The following is a 22731-nucleotide window of genomic DNA, read 5'->3' as shown; positions in this document are numbered from 1 at the left end:
CCTGGATCAGCCGGGGCTGGACCTCAGCACTTTCTCATCCCTATCCATAACTGTATTTCAAGCTTGGAGACCAGAGCCTCCTTCAGAGTAGACACCCAGTAAATATTTGCTGGCAGAGGGATGATCATCTAGTAAATATATCTAGATCGGTCTTCTGTGTGAGTTCACCCAGGACAATGTTATCTGTAAATACATGCTATATTGAATTAGAGTACTCAAAATATAGTTTTTCAGCACTTCCAACTGGATGGCTCAGAATGAGATATTTATATATCTAGCTTGTCTTCCTTGGATTGAGCCAGCTACATGGAGACAGAACTGGTTATCAAAAGAGCTATGTTTTAACCTTGGCTTTTCTACTAACTGGAGCTTTTTTCTTTGTCAGTATAAGTAAGCTTTCTCTGGGCCTTTAGATTTCTCACATTTCATCCAACTCTCTCATTCCATGATTAACATCAGTTAATTTCATTCCTTTACACAGTTTTAGAGACTTTGCATCTATTCATTATTTATTGAACATATAGTCACTTCTTTCTTCTAGATCCTTTGATGTTGCTGGGAAGCCAAATAAAGTAGGTCTTTATGAAGGATCTATTATGTAATAATATAATTCATCATTCCCTAGAGATAAGAAAACTATGGTCCAGAGAGGATAAATGTTTTATTTTTATATAAAATATTTTTCCTGAAATTAGGAAGAAATTGTAATTTGTGATCTAAGACTTAAATCATAGATACTGTAAAATAATTATAGACATATGATCATCTCAGTAAAAATTCCTTCATTATTTACACTGACATTCCAAGAATAAAGAGAAAGAAGGACATGGATCTACCTGTGGCTGATTCTTGTTGATGTTTGACAGAAAACAACAAAATTCTGTAAAGCAATTATCCTTCAATTAAAAAATAAGTGGAAAAAACAAAAGAGGGAGGGGGTTTTCCTAGGTTCCCATGGTGACCACTGCATGGTTGATTTCCATCAGAAAAACAGATCTTTTTATCCAAGTTTATGCCAGGTCAGTATTCTATATTATATCTGTAGGTTTTGTTTTGTTTTTTTTTTTTCAATGACAAATTATAAAAAGAAAAAAAAAAAAACAGTGATTTTACAGAATTTACTTTATTGACAAGCGAATCAAGAAAAATATATACGGAACACCCTAAGCTCAAGGTAGAGTAGAAGGTGTGTCTTTATAAATTGAAGGGATTCACTAGAGAAAAGTAAAGTAAAAGCAGAGGCAAGTAAAGAAATATGAGAGAGCTGGCAAGTCAGCTCTCTGATTCAGCATTTTCAGCATTCTGGTTCTGATTCAGCATTTTCCACGGTGCTTTAGGTTGATTTTCCCACCACTTTTCCTACAAAAAAGAATGACAAATATATGCTCAGTGCAGTATCATTACTATCCATCACAGAGGTTGGAAAAAGGTTTAACTGTCATAGGATCAATTGATTCACAGGTATCCATGTCTATGATTAGGTGTTAGTTAAATGCACTTGGAGGTAACATCTGGCCTAATTGCACAAAGTATGAATCTTAAACTTCAGAGTTTTACTAAGGTTTAGACCTTTCGGTTTTAACTGTTCATTATCTGAGCGTAAATATGTATACAGATGTAAAAATTGAGATATAATTGCAAATAGACTGTACTGTCATAGTTCTAACTTGATAGAAGATGTAAGAGGTTGAACCAAATATTCAGGCCTTTGACATTTTTTAGCAGACATGTTTTCAGGCCCTCTGAGTAATATGGGCCCATTAAATCAAATCTCACCTTACCCTACTGCCCTTCTCCTGGGAAAATGTTGATATTGATATGTCAGATATACAGAAATATAGGCACATGTGTATTATCTATAGATTCAATATTTATTAATATCATTCTACATGCTTAGCCCTGTTATTGATAGGGATTTATATATTCCCTGTGCCTAGGAATTTTATGGGTTAATTAAGGAAAGTTAAGGAATTCATAGAAGAAACTCTAATACAAGAAAATGATGAGAGTGGTAGAAGACACTAGAAAGTGTGATCATTTTTATCTTGCTTAAATCCCCTGGCTTTTAGAGCAGTCAATTAATCAAAACATTGATTAATTGATGGAATAAATATTTATTAAATAAAGATTACATTTCATCGGAAATCTAATAGTCAACTAAAATAATATAGACTAAAATCTATAGCACTTGTTCTGTTTTTTATAAACATGTAAACTCAATAAATATTTTTCTTTGGTAGAATCTTCCTAATATAATTGGTAAAATTTGTATAGTCTGGATAATAAAGGGTAATCCTCTCTGTTGTTTATTGAAAGGCTGTTTTCATCAGAATGAATGGAACTTATTGCCTTCAAAATGTATTATTTTTCATAAAATAAATATCAGAAAAAAATTTGGATAATATTTTTATCGATAAAATTTCTCCTAAGTTTTTCATGTTTCTGATTTTGAGGAAATTTTTAACTTGACTACACTTCTAAAACTTTCTTCCATCTTTTCCAAAATTATAATAACAACAAACATAATTGTATGAAAATGATTAAAATTTTAATTAGAAATAAATGAAAAAATAAGAAAATGTATCAAAATGCCTAAAGACATAAAAAAAATTTTTTTAAGTTACCTGAGTCAAAAATACTAACAAAATGAAATACCTGAGATTATGTTTTTAGATAATTTAGAAACCTTCAGATAACTTTGGCAGGGCGGGGCGGGGGGTGTGGTTTTGTTTCATTTGTTTTCAACTCATTTGCCTGAAGCTTATTACTTCAGTTTCTATGGATGGGTATGAGTAGAACTTTGTAGAATATCTCAAGGACAGTGTCATAATCTTATTCTGGAAGTTTGTGTTTGCAAGGTAGATTTGATGAATATGATACTTACATCACTGCCTTACAGAAGGCACATTTATTGCCATATGTCTGGCCATCAGAACCACAGTGGGGATTAGATTCCCGAGTACAGTAGACCTTGGGGTCCTTGAACTCACCACAGTCAACCTAGCAAAGTAAACGCAGTGACACTGATATTAGTGCATTCTGTCTAAGGGACTGTCCCTCAGATAAGAAGTTGTGGACAGTAAACTTAAAATTATACATATTGTTGTATATAGTTGTGGTGTAAAGTTTTCTAAGTAAAAATCACTTTCTTTTTCTAACTAGAATATATTAAACATAATTAAGATTTTTTCTTTAAAAAGCACATGTCTACAGTCACTGTATTCAGGGGTATGTTAATGATATAAGGCAGATGCTTATTTCTTACAGGAGGAGTGAGACAAATACTATGGGTATGGTTTTATCCTCCAATGCTAATTTGTACCAATTGAGAGTAGTTTTGGGTCTTTAAATGGGGGGGAAAAAAAAACTGTATTGGGATTCCCTGGTTGTCCAGTGGTTAGGGCTCCACATTTCCCCTGCAGCAGACGCAGGTTCGATTCCTGGTCTGGGAACTGAGATCCCACATGCTATATGCCACAGATAAAAAAACAAGAAAATTTGTATTAGTATAACTCCAAAAGCACTCCTCCTGAATTGCTTTAAAGATATGGATGGTCACTGCAAGACGCTCCCAGGTGTTATTTGATAACTGGTCAGTTTTCCCGTGGCTGCTATATCAGTTTATTATCTCTTGAAAACAAAATTCTAATATCTTTACATTAACTTACTCTGTCCCAGAATCTGTAAAATTTGAACTTTTGTGCCTACTACAATAACTGAGTAATGACTGCCCTAAACTGTTCTGTTTTGAAGGATTCTGAGGTTGCATCTAGCCTTGGTGAGAAAACACGCTGTGACCAATTAATGATTATCATCATGGGCTCTATGGAAGGAATGATTATGCTACTAAGGTATGTCCTTAGTTATAGTGATATCTTGGAATTAGTCTGGAGTTTTAAGATTCTTTTCAATTCACTCTCAATTGAGTCAGTATTTGGTGTGCAGATAACATTTGAGCCATTTTATTCCAGAGAACAGGCAATATGCAGTAGGTAAAACTGAACTCCTTCAGATGGCAGCTGTGTGGAATGAAGTGACATTTAAACATGAATAGAGGGACCATACTTTACCCCATCATAGTTTTATTAAGATAATACTGTCTTAGGTTTATCAGTTGCTTCATAATCTCCGAACTATTCTCACATGGATCAACTCCATCGTCTCACAGTAACACTGAGATTCACATTGAACAATATAAAACGTATTAGCCAATTTACAGACTATCGATCCTTAGGAAATTAAGTGGCTTACCAGTGCCATACAACCAGAAGCACTGAGACCGGTGCTTGAACATACTTTTCATGGCTGACCCAGAATTTCTGGCAATATACAGTTGTTGATTTCCAACAAATCTTCATTGAGAGAAATAAAGACCAACTGTCATGATATACCTTGACCTTGCTTATAGTCAGGCCATGTAGACTTTATTAGAGTAACTTCTTAGGGGACTGTATGGGCACAGGTAAGATGAATCATTTGTTTAAAGTATTAGCAAACCATTATATACTGACAAAGCCCCCTGAAACTTTGCATGAGGAGATAGATGCCCAGCAAAAAAGCCATACAACTGAGTTGTAAAAATATTATTACATATATCAGGTTTAAGGTATCCAAAACTCTTGAATATAACTTTTTGTTGAAATTTGGCATCTTTTGCTATTAAGATTGGGTAGTATGATACCAACCAGTGATTTTCTTAGGGCTGGGTCAGATAGAAGATACCCAGGCTTCTTATTGTCCTACATATAGGCCCACTTTCTCCTCTGCTCTTACAGATAACTCCATCTTCTCATACCACTTTCAGGAGAGTTATCTTTTCTTTAGGTCTCCAAATATAAAATAAAAGCTGGAAAATCTTTAGGATATTATAAATCACAGAATGTGTGTGTGTTACTCACTCAGTCATGTCTGACTCGCTGTGACTACGTGGACTGTAGCCCGCTAGGCTTCTCTGTCCATGGGGTTTTCCAAGCAAGAATACTGGAGTGGGTTGCCATTTCCTTCTCCAGGGGATCTTCCTGACACAGGGATGGAACCTACCGCATTGCAGGCTGATTCTTTACTGCCTGAGCCACCAGGAAAACCATAGAATGTTTAAAAAAAAACAAATAAAAACAACCAAAAAACAATGTATTTTGTATTTATGTCACTAAAGTACACATTTGCAGTTGTGTGCGTGAGTCAAGAAAATTCTTTAAACCACAGAATCATCATGTTTTCTTTTATTTCACATAGAGCTAATGGGTAACTAGTATTTAGAGAACACAGTGCTTGGTGCTGGTAATATAAGAAGGAAGCAGTTACAAATATATTAGTAAGCTCACCATCTTATCTGCATTAGGGAATCAGAGAAGGGCAGGTAATTACAGCACTGTGTGTCATAAAGGCCACAATGGGACAAATACAGGCAATGTGGAAACTGAGAAAAAGGGCATCTCAGTCAGAGATAGGTGTCTCCCTACAGGTTCTAAATATTTTCATCGTCAACTTCTTTGCTGTAAACATCTTTGCCACAGACACTTTCATGGATAGCTAATTGACTATAAAGCAATTTTTCCATAAAAGATAAAATTCCAAAAAATAAAAGAGAGACATTATTGAGAATATAATGAAATTTATTTTTCATAGCAAAATTAAAAAAACTTTATTGCAAAATATAGCATATTTGAATGTATTTAAAACGTGTGCAGATTCATGGCCATATTGCACAAATACCTAATTTAATTTTATGGATTGTACCTAAGCAGGTGCCTTCAACATCTTTAGTTCATAGTATTATACCTTTTTCTGCTACTTTGTTTCCTTATTTGGCGTCACACTTTTTTACTAAAATTTCTGCCTTCATTAAGAGCCAAATTGTTTTCCAAATACTAGGATACACATTTGTAACTATTTGTTTTACTTTGTAAAGCTTTTACACTGTTGTTTGTTCCTGCTGCTGCTAAGTCGCTTCAGTCGTGTCCAACTCTTTGCGACCCCATAGATGGCAGCCCACCGGGCTCCCCTGTCCCTGGGATTCTCCAGGCAAGAACACTGGAGTGGGTTGCCATTTCTTTCTCCAATGCATGAAAGTGGAAAGTGAAAGTGAAGTCGCTCAGTCGTATCCGACTCTTAGCGACCCCATGGACTGCAGCCTACCAGGCTTCTCCATCCATGGGATTTTCCAGGCAAGAGTACTGGAGTGGGGTGCCATTTTCCTGGTGTAGTGCTAAATAAGTATTACCACCATATTTTCTGTCAAGCCCATATGTGAAGTTTTTATTAGCCATTATTTTAAAACTGCCAGTGTGTGCCTCACTATCCAGACCATTATAAGGGCCAGGATTTATATAATATAAAAATGGGAATACTGTATCAATGGAGAAATGAAACCAAATGGTCAACCAGTGAAAGCTGAAATACCAACCCAAGCCATCAACTGGTTTATCTTTTATGGCAAAATTGCCTTGCAGCTAACTAGTGACACAAGGGCTGAAACCCCTGTGGCAAAGATGTTTGCAACAAAGCAGCATATGGGGAAGATGCCAGATGTGGCCTCGGGTCAGGTAAGGAAAAGAAAAAAAAAGTCTCTTACTTGAAAGAGACGCCTCCTTAAGCCACCTTTCCTTGGCATCCAACCCTCTGATCTTGTGTTGCAGCCTCCTTTGTCCTTCAGAAAGCAACATGGAAGTGGCACTTGGGGAGATTCTTTGCTTTGAGAATTTCCAGATCCCTCCTCCCTCCCCAAACCCACCTGACCCTTCCATCACCCCTGGAAATAGGACTAGGAAAAGCAAAGGATTTCAGTGAATAAAACCAAATCAACTAACTGGTATATTACCAAGCCTCCTTAAATTAACATAGGTACACGAATCTACATACTTGTAAATTGCAGTGGCTTCCCGTGATCCCTGAAGGTAGCTCAGGAATCAAGTTATAGAACTTTTTCTGCCATTTGCCATTGGGCAGTTGTGTTATCTTGGACAAAGTACTCAACATCTGTGCCTCAATTTTCTTAACCAAAATTTTAAAAACAAATAAAAGCCCAAAATACAGTTGCCATGCCTCATTCCCAGGGTTTTTATAACAATCAAATGTAGTCACCTTAAGAGTTGTAGAAAGTCAGTGTGGAATATTTGAAATAGTCCTGAAGGAGTAGTGTAGAAAATAAGCCTCTCATTGTAGGCCTGCACTAGCTGTATCTCTCATCACATTCCCAAAGGCTCTAACTCATAAAGAATGCTAAGTATCATGAGACTAGAAAATCCCTAAGGATGCTCCAGCTTTGATAATCCAAATTGTAGCTGTGACTTCTTATGGTGGAATAGCTTAGTAAAGCTAGGTCCTTAGTTCTTCAATTTGGTGGGAGAAATAACAACTATTGTTCAAATGTTTCCTCCTTCATGTCTAAAGGATACTCGTCACTCACTTGTGAAAAATTGTAGCATGGTGACTAGGGACAGAAAAGAACCACCCTCAGAGAATTCCAGAGATTTGTTTTTTTTTCAGTCACTCAGTCATGTCTGCCTCTTTGCGACCCCATGGACTGCAACACACCAGGCTTCCCTATCCTTCACCATCTCCTGGAGCTTGCTCAAATTCATGTCCATTGAGTCGGTGATGCCATCCAACTATCTCGTCCTCTGTTGTCCCCTTCTCCTCCTGCCTTCAATCTTTCCCAGCATCAGGGTCTTTTCCAGTGAGCCAGCTGTTCACATCAGGTGGCCAAAGGCCCAGAATATGGCCTTTACAGAGCCAGCCAGAAATCCCTGCTCTGAGGCAGAGAGCCAGGCTGGTTGTTATTGTTCAGTCACTGTCATGTCTGACTCTGCGACCCCATGGACTATAGCATGCCAGGCTCCTCTGTCTTCCACTATCTCCTGGAGTTGGCTAAAATTCATCTCCATTGAGTCAATGATACTATCTAACCATCTCATCCTCTGCTTTCCCATTTTCCTTTTGCCTTCAATCTTTCCCAACTTCAGGGTCTTTTCACGTGAGTCGGTTCTTTGCATCAGTATTGGAGCTTCAGCAACAGTTCTTCCAATGAGTATTCGGGGTTTATTTCCTTTTGGATTGACTGTTGTGATCTCCTTGCAATCCAAGAGACTCTGAAGAGTCTTCTCCAGCACCACAATTCAAAAGTGTCAGTTTTTCAGCACTCTGCCTTCTTTATGGTCTAACTCTCACATCCATACATGACTACTGGAAAAACCATAGTTTTGACTATACGGACCTTTGTCAGCAATGTGATGCCTCTGCTTTTTAACATGGTATCTAGGTTTGTCATAGCTTTCTTTCCAAGGAGCAAGCATCTTTTAATTTCATGGCTGTAGTCACCATCTGCAGTGATTTTGGAGTCCAAGAAAATAAAATCTGTCACTGTTTCCCCTTTTTTCCCTTCTATTTGCCATGAAGTTGATGGAACTGGATGCCATGATCTTAGTTTTTGGAATGTTGAGTTTCAATATTTTAATTCTAAAAAAATTCAGTGAAAATTTGCAGACACACACACTCCCCTAGGATGTAAGACTTCATTTCTGCTCTTTACTGAAAAATACTACCTTTGTGGGTAAAGTAACCCCTTTCTTTCCCAAACCCCTTAATACCAGTTTTCCTAACTCCTCTCTAACTTGACTTCTACTTCCCCTGTTTTAATAGTGCTTCCACACAACCAAAGTGAAAGTGAAGTCACTCAGTCATGTCCGACTCTTTGTGACCCCATGGACTGTAGCCTACAAAACTGCTCTATAAATGATATCTTTCAGGATCTGTTGGATATTTATAAAATGCTCATGATTTCTTTATATGTACTATTTTTGACTACCCCCACCTTTTCAAAACTCCTTTCTGATTCATATATGTCAGTACCCCCAGTTTTCCAGCTATTTATTCTCTTTTTTATTATCTTTTCTAGCTTCCTCCTGGGTATTAATTATATACATTTTCAAGAAAACTTTATATATTTGATTTTCTCTGAGAACATGTATTTCCCCAGATGATACTAATAAGTCCTAGACTTTTTTTCTTGTCTTCAAAATTTCAATGTCTAGGGAGAAAATAATAGCAAATGAAGCAACAGACAAACAACTAATCTCAAAAATATACAAGGAACTCCTACAGCTCAACTCCAGAAAAATAAATGACCCAATCAAAAAATGGGCCAAAGAACTAAATAGACATTTCTCCAAAGAAGACATACAGATGGCTCACAAACACAGGAAAAGATGCTCAACATCACTCATTATCAGAGAAATGCAAATCAAAACCACTATGAGGTACCATTTCACGCCAGTCAGAATGGCTGCGATCCAAAAGTCTACAAGCAATAAATGCTGGAGAGGGTGTGGAGAAAAGGGAACCCTCTTGCACTGTTGGTAGGAATGCAAACTAGTACAGCCACTATGGAGAACAGTGTGGAGATTCCTTAAAAAACTGAAAATAGAACTGCCTTATGATCCAGCAATCCCACTGCTGGGCATACACACTGAGGAAACCAGAATTGAAAGAGGCACATGTACCCCAATGTTCATCACAGCACTGTTTATAATAGCCAGGACATGGAAGCAACCTAGATGTCCATCAGCAGATGAATGGATAAGAAAGCAGTGGTACATATACACAATGGAGTATTACTCAGCCATTAAAAAGAATACATTTGAATCAGTTCTAATCAGAGGTGGATGAAACTGGAGCCTATTATACACAGTGAAGTAAGTCAGAAAGAAAAACACCAATACAGAATACTAACGCATATATATGGAATTTAGAAAGATGGTAACAATAACCCTGTATACGAGACAGCAAAAGAGACACTGATGTATAGAACAGTCTTTTGGACTCTGTGGGAGAGGGCGAGGGAGGGATGATTTGGGAGAATGGCATTGAAACATGTATAATATCATATATGAAACAAGTCGCCAGTCCAGGTTTGATGCATGATACTGGATGCTTGGGGCTGGTGCACTGGGACCACCTAGAGGGATGGTATGGGGAGGGAGGAGGGAAGAGGGTTCAGTATGGGGAACACATGTATACCTGTGGCAGATTCATTTTGATATATGGCAAAAACCAATACAATATTGTAAAGTTAAATAAAATAAAATTTTATAAAAACAAAATTTCAATATCTAGTTTCTACTTGTCAGAAATATACAAGATATCTTTAGTTAACAGTTTGATTCATACTTAATATTCATTTATGTCCAAAATAGAACTCTTCATTTTTCCCTCTAAACTAGTTTTGCATTCTAATTTTTCCACTCTCCATCACTGCTGCTGCTGCTAAGTCGCTTCAGTCGTGTCCGACTCTTTGCAACCCCATAGACAGCAGCCCACCAGGCTCCCCCGTCCCTGGGATTCTCCAGGCAAGAACACTGGAGTGGGTTGCCATTTCCTTCTCCAATGCATGAAAGTAAAAAGTGAAAGTGAAGTTGCTCAGTTGTGTCTGACCCTCAGCAACCCCACGGACTGCAGCCTTCCAGGCTTCTCCGTCCATGGGATTTTCCAGGCAAGAGTACTGGAGTGGGGTGCCATTGCCTTCTCCACTCCATCAGAGCACCATTCTTCAAATCCCTCAACCTACCCTCAGATTAAAACATCATCATTTCTATCCCTCAGGGATAGAAAGGGAACAAGTGTTCCCTTTCATGTATTTCTTTATCTTAAGCCTCTTCACTAATTTCAGATTTACTACCTATAGCCATCCTCAGCATTTCTGACCTGAAGCTTATATAATGAATTCTGCTCTCTTTGCCTCCATTTTCTTCAAGTTTCCAAATCCCTTCAACACACAGAGACAAGTTGTCTTACTTGAAACTACTGTTTCCATTACTTCTTTAGGATATAAGGCTAGTGAACACTATTCTGTATTTGTTCGATAATTACACTGCTCGAAGCACTTTCCCATGAACTGCATACTTGCTTTCTGTTGCTGGTTAGAGGTAGCATGGCGCTATGGAAATATCCTGAAATGATGACCGCACAGCTTTGCTGCTGTTGGTAAACTTGACTCAGTGAGGGCCTCTTTCTGAGGCCTTGGTTTTCCTCTGTAGCTAAGTGGTTGAGGCTGACTAACATCTCCAAGTTGTATTAATGTTTAAGTATTCTGTCAGTATAATAGTTATAAGTGATTTCAAGGTTATTAGGAAACATGAACAACACCATTTTCTAGTCAAGAGCATTGTTTTACCAACTGTATTAAAATTTGCCATGTGTTTATCTTAAAATACAACAAAACTACATTTAGATATTCCTAAGACTATTATAAAAGAAAACATTTGCCTATCATTGTTTTTGAGGGATTTGTTAATCCCAATCATAAATATTCTTTTAAACATGTCTTTAAGTATATGGTTCCCAAATACACAGCCTGATAGAGAAAATAAGAAAAATTAAAGATAGTGTAGGAAGTGATTCTAATAAAAATTTATCCAGGTTAAAGGGACTATCTGTATTCTGAGATTATGACTTTAAAGCATTTGTTATTAATATTATACTACAATTTCTGAAATGAAGGGTGGTGACAATAAATAATAGCTTTGTTATTTTTATTTTACTATTTATGTTTTTTAATGTTCTTACTTGGGAAATTAAAGATTTGGTAGCATATTAGTCATTTACATTTATGGGGAAATTTTTACAGGACCATGAATTCCAAAAGTCTTAGAACATACTTTTAGTTTAGCTCAAATAATATTTTTTAAAGAATGAGAAACTTTTACAGATCTATAATTAAGACTGCTAGCTATAATCTTCCATAAGATGCTTCATAATGAAAGACTTCTTCGCAAGGAAAGAATGACTTGGGTGTTGGAAAAAAACTGTTCTTCCTTTGTCTTGGCTGGATCAAAGTTAGACAGACAACCTCCTAAGGTTAGCGTCAACTTCTTCTGCCTGGCTTTGGGACTGTCCCCCCCTTTCCAGACTTGCAGAAGAGAACGTGTAGCCTTGATGTCATCCAAAAGGTGACAACTTCTTTGCCATTTATATTTGAATGGAAGAGAGACAGCAGTCTTGGTAAGGCATGTTTAGTTCACACTGATTCAGATACCTCAGGCCAGAAGGGCTTTAGCGATCATTGAATCCAAGTCTTCATTTTAGAGATGTGGAAACAAAGGCAATGAGAAAGGACAGAGACATCCTTCAAATTACACAGGCAGTAAATATTCAAACTGGGACTTCTCTGTATTGTCTCCAACATACTGGAGCACTCCAAAATCAGTGCATTCCAGTGCTACATTCCTAGAATATAGATCCAAAGCTTCTTATCTGGGATTATTATTCAGTAAGTCTGGCCTAGTCTCTGAGGATCTACATGTTGAGTGAGCATCCCCAGGGATCCTGAAGCAAGCAGAATATAAGACATAGGCTCATCTAAAGGAATAGAATCAGTAGAATATTTTAAATGAACTTTAGAAACCACTAAAAATCTATGAAACATTAAAGATCTGGGAAATAAGAGCCCAAAGAAGGGAAGTAAATTTTGTGTTAATGAGAAAACCAGGATTAAAGTCTATATTGTAAAAACCTATGTATAATGGTCTTAATCATATACCTACCTAATAAGGTATAAAATATATTGGCTGGATCTTATATCTTATTCTTGTTTGCTTCTTTTGATATATAATATAGACTGTACTAACATAACTATTTAAATATAAGGAGAAATCAATTTTAAGATGTACAGTTATGTATATCAGTATAAACACACATATGCACACACAAGTGTGCACGCACACACACACACACACACACACACACACACACACACAGAGGCAGGCAGTTGTAAGGTGTAGTCATTGCAAGATACATCCCAGTGTCTGAGATACTAAAATTTGGGAGGAAAATGTCTTATGCAATGTAGTAGATATATTAAGGTTGGAAAATGTTTTTCAGCTTCTTTGCCAACTCCTGATTAGTTGGCAGTAGTGTCTGGAAACTTGATGCCCAGGGTTCTTGGGCACAGCAAGGCAAACAACAACCAGTGCCAAGGTCAAGTATTACTGTTCAGTATGGACATACGGGTGTGAATGGCAGGGCAAATACCTCTTGTTTGTGTTGTCTGTTTGATAGCTAGGCCAAAAAAACTGGTAAAAAGTTGGTGGATTAATTTGGAACGTACCAGTCCAAACAATAATTTGTGCCCTTTCCACTTTTTAACCCAAATTGTATTTAAATTTGATTAAACCAGTCTGTGTCTACTCAATGCAGAACACTACACAAATTGTCTACTCTTGGTTGCCTTCTAAAAAGAAAATAATAATCTCTCTTCTAACTCTTTCAGAAGATTGTTATTAATCAATAACTAATCCTTTCATAGTTTATGTAACTACATGTAGTTTACCACATGATCCCACATAGTTCATGTAGTTTAAATCTGATTCTGTGAGGTAAATGGTAATATCCCTTTTCAATAGGTATGAAAATTGTAGCTCAGAAAAGCTGAGTAACTTGCCCAAGATTACACAATGAAATCAGTGAAAGAGCATGAGTGTTACCACAAATTCATTCTCTTTTTATTTATATTCATTTAATTTTAACAAAATCTGAGAGTGGGTGTCTAGGCCCTTTTAAACTGAAACCAGTATTCTCATAAAGAGATTGTAGTTAGAAAACTAAGAACTTCTGTTGTTTTCTGCATTTGTCCTGCTTGTCCATTTCTTTGCTCTTTTATCCATAGACAGACCTCGTTGGTCAGGGAGTACCAGCTAAGAGCCACCCAGGTCGGAAGAATAAATAAAATTATGTACACTGACCTGAGCTCCTTGACCGAAGACACCTGAAAAAAAAAAAAAAAGAAAACATGAAATCCAAACACTCTAATTTTTGAATGTGCAAAAGAGTGGGATTTGCAATATTAGGTAATCCCAAAACCTAAAATGATACTTGTACTTGGTTCTTGGTCATCTCAATAAGTCATGGCTTGTTTACTTTACATTTTTATACTTGCTGTCCTCTTAGGGAACAGTAGAAACTTGGAAAGTGATGTGTGGATATGGACCATGATGGTGTAATATTTCTGGGAGGTTGGGGTGGAGTGAGAAAAATAGTTTAAGCATCTAGAGATTCATCTTACTGTCTTGGCTCCGTCACTCATTTACTGTGGAAATGATTTATCATCTCTGGCCTCACTTTGGAGAAGTTGGGTTGGAAAGTTGACTCTAACTCTGCCATTCCCAAGTTTACTGCTTCTGGTCCCTCCCCAAAGCATTTGTCTCGGGAAGTTGAAGGTAGGGATTGGATTTGCTGTCTGTTCTTTGAGCCTGAAATTGTTCTTCTGCCTTCTGTGTTCAGCTTTAAAACCTCAGCTCAAATTTAGACTGGCAAGAACAAACTTACTTTCTATGACTCATTTTTCTTGCTACATCTCTCTATATTGCTGAAAGATTGTATTTCAAAAATACAATCTTGCTTCTCTCTCTTTCCTTCCATCTTTATGACTAAATATGTGATTTTAGGTTGTGACTAATTAGCACAGTGGTTTAAAAATGCTGTAATAATAAAAGTCTTAGGTTCAGTCCTGTTATGAGCTGCTGAATTTTGATCTCTGGCCTTTTCTGTAGAACTCCTAATACTAGCAGTACCCCCTTACATATAAGTCCACAGCCACCTCAAAGGCAGGAAGGGTGGCCAGTATTTATGGGAAGACAACTGGAAATACCTCAAAGTACATTCTCTGTTAATGGGGATAAGGAGAGAATAAAGCTTTTAAATTTGAAAGAAAGTTAGTGATGAACTACTGTAGTGATTACCAACCACGTTGAAATGATATGACTGATTATTAAATATATAGACTCCCAGGACAACCACTTGAAAAATTCCATTATATGAGACCAAACAGGGTCTGGAAGTCTATAGTTTTTGTTAACTACTCCCAAATAATTGTTTTGACCAGGGAAGACTCACAGTTAAAATTTTCAGCCATTTTTCCACTGTACAAATCACCATCTTACATGTAGGAAATGTCAAAGTGGAAGTTGCTGCTGCTGCTGCTGCTAAGTCTGACTGAGCCAAACTAGTACTTTTATTTTTAAAATTTAGTGATGGCAATATTAATAGACATTTTTCAAACACTTACTATGTTCCATTATGTTAAACGTTTTATGTACATTTTCTCATTTAACTCCCCAGGGCTAGTCCTTTTATATCCACATTTTACAGATGAGGAAAATGAGACTCAGAAAGGTCACACAGCTACAAAATGGAAATGCCAGGACTGAAATTCATTCCTCTTGGTCTCAACATTAAGGCTCCTGGGCACTGTGCCTTCCCAAATGTCATCATGCCTATCAGGGACCTTGTTCTGGTATTAGTATTTGTTTGTATTAGTCACCCAGATCCAATTAGCCTTTGTAAAAAGAAAAAATAAGAAGTTATTCGTTATTTAGACAGTCTTTGCAAGTAGATTTTAATATAGTCAAATCTGTTTGTACACCATTTCAGCAGTTGACTGATCCACTTACTTGAGTTACTTGGCTTTAATAGTCAGAATTACTTCATAATATTACAGAAACCCTTTATTCATTTTTTTATGATTCTGAATATATTTGCTTATGAAAATATTATCAGTTCCCTGTGAACAATGACTTCTTCATCTGCTCAATTTCATTGAAAAACTGTTGTTTTTACACATTTGGGCATCTACAGTCTCTGATAGCAGCCAAATTCAACTACTTTTATCACAGAAAATGATACACCAGATCTGCAGATTCCTAGGACTCAGTCTTAAGTCCAGCATTCTAAGAATGAAAGATTCTCTCAGAGAACTGACCTATTTCTTTAGTTGACACAGGCTGGTGGTGGATGTGATGAACCTAGGTTTTGTGTCCAGAGACTCTAGTGTGTATTTTGTCCACTACAAAGGCACTAGAATAATAAAGAAAGAAACAAATAGATGCAGTGGCCTTGTTCATTCACATGGATGATGGCATGATGAAAGGCATCAGACGGAAGTACAGTTGTCCTTTGAATAATCAGAATTGGTAGAATATATGACTGCTGCTCATTAATGTGGCCAAAGATACTCCCCTACTTCAAGAGTTGTTTAGTTCACCAATAACATATGTTTATGAATTCTAAGGTTCAATGATTTTTTTCTGAAGGTTTCTCTGAGTTTCCTGTTTTCTGCTTGTTTCAGTTTCAGTTATTTGAGTCCTAATTATAAGAATAATGAGAACTGAAAAGCTTAGCTTTGTCTTGGAAAGCCAAGCTAATATTTAAAATAGTTATCAATTCTCCATACTGTTCCTTTGGAACAGACGCCTGTGATGTCTAGAAGATCTAGATTCAAATTCCAAATTCTGCTCACTAGTTCAGTTCAGTTGCTCAGTCATATCTGACTCTGCGACACCATGAACCACGGTATGACAGGCTTCCCTGTCCATCACTGATGCCTGGAGCTTGCTCAAACTCAGTTACAAGTCCTTAAAATTTTCTTAACTGTTTTGTGCTACAGTTTTCTTATATATGGAATGTGTCTACGAATACCTTGTTATGTGTGTTGCAGATAATGCATAAAAGCCCTGAGTACCTGCCTAGAATATAGTGTATGCTCAACAGATGAAAGTTATTTCTATCATTATTACCATCACCCATTTTCATTATTGCAGTCATTATGATAATCTCTCAGAATTGATCTTTTGTATTAAAATTATTAGGATTTTGAAATATGGCGTACAAATACACTTGTTTCCAGTTCAATGTAAGTATTGGATTTTAACTTTAAGGAAAAAAAAAAAAAACTCACCTGAGAAAAAGCAGAAAAGAGCCAGGGAGAGGAGCAGAAAGACACCTGATGTTTTCATGGTGCCAGTTAGCTCACTCAGATCAAGGCTGCTTTGTCCAGCTCAGGTTCTCTGTCAAGACACTTCCCAGAGCTCTGAAACACACACTGAGACATATATATAGACATGATAAAGGGAGCTGGGATCTCCACCTTCTTTATAAACTCTCATTCTGAAACCATCTGCAGTCCTATATAGGCATTTATTGGAACCTGTCACCAATTTAAAGAAATGCTTCATGCTCCCCATCAATCTTAAAAATTAAAACAATTATATGAGTCGTACCTTAGGTCTTACCTTAGATCTTACCTTAGATCTTATTAATAGAGGATGTCATTTTCCACCAGTAATCTGTGTTTTCCTAACCGTCAATACATCCTCCCTACCCTTCCCTTTAAGGTTTCACTGTATGAAAAGGATGACTCACTGGTGGAGCCCCACTTGATGCTGTGTCTCTTTCAGACAGGTCCTGCATGTCTGTGATCCCAATGAGTCACCACCACCAGGGAATGGAATCTCGGGTGTAACTTGGCTTTTCAGACTCCACAACATCCAAGATGTACCTAAAAGAGGTGGGTCATCTACATAGTCACCAGAGCTGCATGAGAAAAATTATTTTCCAGGCTGAAATACAACTGTTATTTGAAAAAATCTTTATTTTAGTCCAATGCCAGTGATTTTCAGTTGTTGATTCAGAATGAGCAGGGAGTAATATGTGTGTGTGTGTGTGTTTTATTTGTAAAGGATATTTTTAACAGTTACTATATTGAGGAATATTTGAAATTAGAAATATTTAATATTTCTCCTTTTTCTTAAAAGTAAACTGGTGCAGGCGTCTTTTAATTTCATGGCTGCAGTCACTGTCCTCAGTGATTTTGGAGCCCGAGAAAATAAAGTCTGTCCACTGTTTCCATTGTTTCCCGTCTATGTGCCATGACATGATGGGACCAGATGCCAAGATCTTAGTTTTCTGAATATTGAGTTTTAAGCCAGCTTTTTCACTCCTCTTTAACCTTCATCAAGAGGATCTTTAATTCTTCTTTGCTTTCTGCCATTAAAATGGTATCATCTGCGTATGTAAAGTTATTGATATTTCTCCTGGCAATCTTCATTCAGCCCGGCATTTTTGCATGATGTACTCTGTATAAGTTAAATAAACAGGGTGACAGTATGAGCCTTGATATACTCCTTTCCCAATTTTAAAGCAGTCCATTATTACATGTCTGGTTCTAACTGTTGCTTCTTGACCAGTAAACAAGTTTCTGAGAAGGCAGGTAAGGTGGTTTGATATTCTAGTCTCTTTCAGAATTTTCCAGTTTGTTATGATCCACACAGTCAAAGGCTTTAGCATCATCAATGAAGCAGAAGTAGATTTTTTTTTTAATTCCCTTGCTTGTTCTGTGATCCAGTGGATGTTGGCAATTTGATCTCTGGTTCCTCTGTTTGTTCTAAATCCAGCTTGTACATCTGGAAGTTCTCAGTTCACATACTGTTAAAGCCTAGCTTGCAGGATTTTGAGCATTACTTTGCTAGCATGTTAAATTAATGCAAATGTGTGGTAGTTTGAGCATTCTTTGGCATTGCCCTTCTTTGGGATTGGAATGAAAAATTACTAGTGACCACTGCTGAGTTTTCCAAATTTGCTGGCATATTGAGTGCAGCACTTTAACATCATCATCTTTTAGGATTTGAAATAGCTCAGCCAGAATTCCATCACTTCTACTGGCTTTGTCCATAGTAAGGCTTCCTAAGGCCCACTTGACTTCACACTCCAGGTTGTGTGGCTCTAGGTGAGTGGTCACACCATTGTGGTTATCCAGATCATTAAGACTTTTTTTTTTTTTTTTTTTTTTATAATTCTTCTGTGTATTCTTTCCATGTCTTCTTAATATCTTCTGCTTCTGTTAGGTCCATACCGTTTCTGTCCTTTATTAAGCCCATCTTTGCATGAAATGCTCCCTTGGTATCTCTTAATTTTCTTGAAGAAAATTTCTTCTAAGGTGTTCTTGCCCATAGTAGTATATATAATGGTCATCTGAATTAAATTGTCCCATTCCTATCCATTTTAGTTCCCTGATTCCTAAAATGTTGATGTTCATTCTTGCCATCTCCTGTTTGATCACATCTAATTTTCCTTGATTCATGGACCTAACTTTCCATTTTCCTTTCCATTTACCTCTACAATATATACAATGCACTATATATCTCTTCCAAAATAAGCTCTCCATAGTTTCTCATTTATTTCCATCACATTCCTATTTTCCTGCCTTAACTCATGATATTGCCTTTGCTTGGGATTTCTTTTCTTTAATCACATGTCTAAATTCTATATATCAGACAATGGCAAGTCCAGATTATTGTATTCGTCATAGAACATTTCTTAATCTTCTAACGAATGTATCCTAAACTAGTACCATGAAGATCAATTCTGGCTTGTTGATGTGTTTTATTTGACCCACACAATGTTTTTTAAATGTCTTAGTAATAGTCCACAGTGGTAAAGAATCCGCCTGTCAAGCAGGAGACATGAGAGACGCTAATTCAAGATTTGGGTTGGGAAGATCCTCTGGAGCAGGACATGGTGACGCACTCCAGTGTTCTTGCCTGGGAGATCCCATGGACAGAGGAGTGTGGTGGGCTACAGTCCGCATGGTCACAACAAGTTGGACCTGACTGAGCACTACCACGAGAATAACAGTCTTGTTATTAAATATTCAAAAATATTTACATTTTGAATATTTAACAGGAAATAAAAATAAACCACAAGTTTTTATGTTTTTTTTTTTGTTTGTTTTTTTTTTTTTAGTATTTGAGCCCTTCATTGTATGGCAAAAGTCAGCTAAAATTTAGTGCTAACTGCCTCATTCAAATGTGTCCTTTACTTGTTGTTGACACTAGAAGGCATTTGAGTTTGAGAATGTCACTGTCTCACACTAATAATACTTAATTCTTCATCATTCTCATGACCTGTGTCTCTGCTTTTCTTGTGAAACTGTTCTACTTTGTAAAATTATGCCCTTCAAACATCTCCTGACTAGATGTTCCTTGTGAACAGAATCTATATCTAATTAATCTTTTATTTAAATTTTGGTCTTGTGTTTAGCAATTCCACATTTATTCAGAAAACAGATGTTTTTTAAAAATAATTTGCACTATGCATTAATCACAGGTCATTAATTATTATTCTAGCCAACATTTTTCAAAATCTGTCTTCTTAGTTTTACACATGTAGATATTTGCTCATGTCTAGTTTTCTAGCTTTCCTTTCATTTCTTTGATTTCCTTAGCTATATTTCAATAGGACTGTAATCTCACTTATAAACCCCTTTATCCTTAACAGCTTCCTAGTGAGACAGAAGGAATACATTCTAATACTCACTGACCCTTATTAAGGAGGACGTAGTTAACCACATCTTTCAGAGTCAAATTTTGCAATTTGTACATTTTTGAGTGGCAGTTTTCTCTCTTTGGTTCATGTAAACTGCACCATTGATCATCTCTGACCCACCGTCCATACTCCCTTCGTATCCTGTTTCACTATGGCCAAGGCTATCTATATTTATTTATATTACTTTAGCCACAGTGGAAATCAAAGTAAATCATAAATTATACTTTTCTATAAAAATTCTTTTGGAAGTTTGCTGATGTTATAACCCTTAAAAGAAAATTCATTCAGAGATTTTTCTATTCTTAATTTTCTTTATTTTTTGTTTTTGTATGTTTCTACTGAATTCATTTTTAAGATTTCATTTTGTGTATGTATTTTTATGTTAAGCCTCCTCAAGTCTCTTATTTTTAAATTTAAGTGTTACAGCTTAGCATTAATTTGGGTAAGATCCAAAAAGAGATTATTATAGTATAGGTTTAGGAATGCTTTGAAAGGATACTATTATCCTTATGTGTCAAAAAAAAAAAGAAGAATTTTCTTCTCTTCTTTGACCTAGTAACTAGATTGGTAGATCTAAGGTATATAGTAGACACAATCGATTGAACATCAGCAAGGCATTAGATAATGTCTTTCCTGCTATAATTGTGAAAGGATAAAGAGACAGGAGTAGACCTCTGTGACTGTTTGAACAACTGAACAAGAAGGTAATGATCATTGAACTAACACACCTAGGAGGAATAAATGGAGAAGGCACTGGCGACCCACTCCAGTACTCTTGCCTGGAAACTCCCATGGATGGAGGAGCCTGGTGGGCTGCAGTCCATGGGGTCGCACAGAGTCAGACACAACTGACATGACAGCAGCAGCAGCAGGAGGAATAAAATACTGTCACAGTTGTTAATTTTGTAACTGACTTAAAGGAAAATATAGGGTGCATGCTTTAAATATGAAGTCACATCTCCACCATCCTCTCCTTTTCAGGTTTATTTTCTTGATTTACATAGAGAGCATTCCATCTTTCATTTCGGCCAGCCATCATTCCCCATATGAGAGACCTGCTTGATTCCTAACATAAAATCCCACTTTCAGTGGTTTCATCAAATTTATCAATAAAAGAGTTCAAGATAATAGGGTTGAATTCTATTCCTGGAGTCATTCTTTTTTCTTAGAATTTTTAGAAATTTGTTGCAAAGAGGTTGGTACTGAATTGCTATGTTACATTATTTACTATTTATTGTTTGGTAGCTTTACCCACAGTGTGAGATTATAATGATCTGGAGGGCAAGACGAGGGTTTATCTTTCTTTTCTTCTAAATTTTCCTGTTGATATGTTTCGAATGAAAGAATTCAAACTGTTTTCATATTTATTTACATTTTTACTTATTAATCTTTTTGTCACCTTATCTAAACTGCCTCCTAACTTTCTATATCATTATTGAGTTTTGAGGCTTTTGAATGGTTTCTATAGGTTTATTTGGCTTTGCTTCCTTTAGCTTCTCATATCAATTTGCATGTCTTCAATTTAGCATTTACAGTGTTATCTTTATACTCAAGGAGCTCACAATTTAGCAAATTAAATATAGATGGTACAATTCAAATATAGCATTCTAGAAAAACATATTTTCAGGCTGTAAGTGCATAAAGATCCAATTAAAATAATAATTTTAAGATTATATCTATCATACATCTTTTCTAATGATAGTATCATTAGAGAAGTTCTCAAAAAATATACTTGCGCAACTGATTCTTGGAGGATAAATAAGAGTTCTGTAGCAAAATAACACTGGATGCTGAAGGAGGAGGGCACATAGGTATAGATAAAAGTGAGCTGAAATCTATGAGAATAGACATGAATATGTGAAGACCATCAACTGTATGAACACAAAATCGTTCAGTAGGCGGAAGCATAGGATACCTGCTAAGGATACTTGCAAAGGAGCCTGAAAATAGGCCAGCACGCAAAAGTCCCTGGAGTGTCATGCTGTTCACAGGGTTGTATAGTGGGTCAGCATGACTCAGCTAGCTCTGAATTGGATGGCAATAAAAATTCTTGCTGGCATATGGATTTTTCTACCATCCTAAATTGAAACACTTATTCACTCTCTGGAAAATGTGATGGAAGGCAAGCTAGGGTAAATTGCATATTGGTAACAATGGGGAAAAGGGAATAGTTTCAGCTCCACTCAGTGTCTGACTTTGCCTGTTCCCTTTGAAGCTTAATTATAGCCATTAGTGGAAGCCTCTTAAATGTTTGCTAACACACTGTACAATATGGGGAGAAAGTTTGCCAAAGTCTTTTAAAATCATGAGAAAGCAGTATTTCACAGATCAAGTGATATAGTTCGAACAAGTCATTATTATGTTTGCCCTGAACTCTAGAGAAAAGCCTCTGCAAGAATTTTTAAGTTCAATGATACCATTATTTCTGCTATACAAATCTCTCCCATATCTGTCAACTCTAGTCTAGACAAATTACCCCAGGGAAACAGCAACTGGGAGTGCCTCCCCATTGCTTCAAAGCTTAGCCAGTAGAGTTAAAGAGCTTTGGCTTAGGGATCATTCTGTGAACTGGCATACCTT

General features: G+C 36.6%; 1 protein-coding gene across 1 annotated transcript; it reads right to left on the bottom strand.

The window, feature by feature from the left end:
- Positions 1–1313: 1313 nt before the first annotated feature.
- Positions 1314–16784, bottom strand: LOC129630582 (serine protease inhibitor Kazal-type 6). The gene is made up of 4 exons (XM_055551121.1): positions 16727–16784; positions 13737–13759; positions 2885–3000; positions 1314–1359 (listed from the first exon to the last, which is right to left on the bottom strand). Exons 1-4 carry the CDS (start codon positions 16782–16784, stop codon positions 1314–1316), a joined length of 243 nt encoding a protein of 80 aa, XP_055407096.1.
- Between the last annotated feature and the right edge of the window lie 5947 nt (positions 16785–22731).

Source organism: Bubalus kerabau, chromosome 1, assembly GCF_029407905.1.
Source record: "Bubalus kerabau isolate K-KA32 ecotype Philippines breed swamp buffalo chromosome 1, PCC_UOA_SB_1v2, whole genome shotgun sequence".
NCBI lineage: Eukaryota > Metazoa > Chordata > Mammalia > Artiodactyla > Bovidae > Bubalus > Bubalus kerabau.
This window is presented reverse-complemented; position numbering and strand designations above follow the sequence as displayed.

What these genes read in the sequence shown, in the direction of transcription:
- LOC129630582 (XM_055551121.1), bottom strand. Translation starts at nt 16,784, where the DNA reads ATGAAAACATCAGGTGTCTTTCTGCTCCTCTCCCTGGCTCTTTTCTGC. An exon ending in TCTTTTCTGCTTTTTCTCAG is followed by an intron (nt 13,760 to 16,726) that starts GTGAGTTTTTTT and finishes TTTTTTTTTCAG; the next exon opens with GTGTCTTCGGTCAAGGAGCT. An exon ending in TCTTCGGTCAAGGAGCTCAG is followed by an intron (nt 3,001 to 13,736) that starts GTCAGTGTACAT and finishes TTACTTTGCTAG; the next exon opens with GTTGACTGTGGTGAGTTCAA.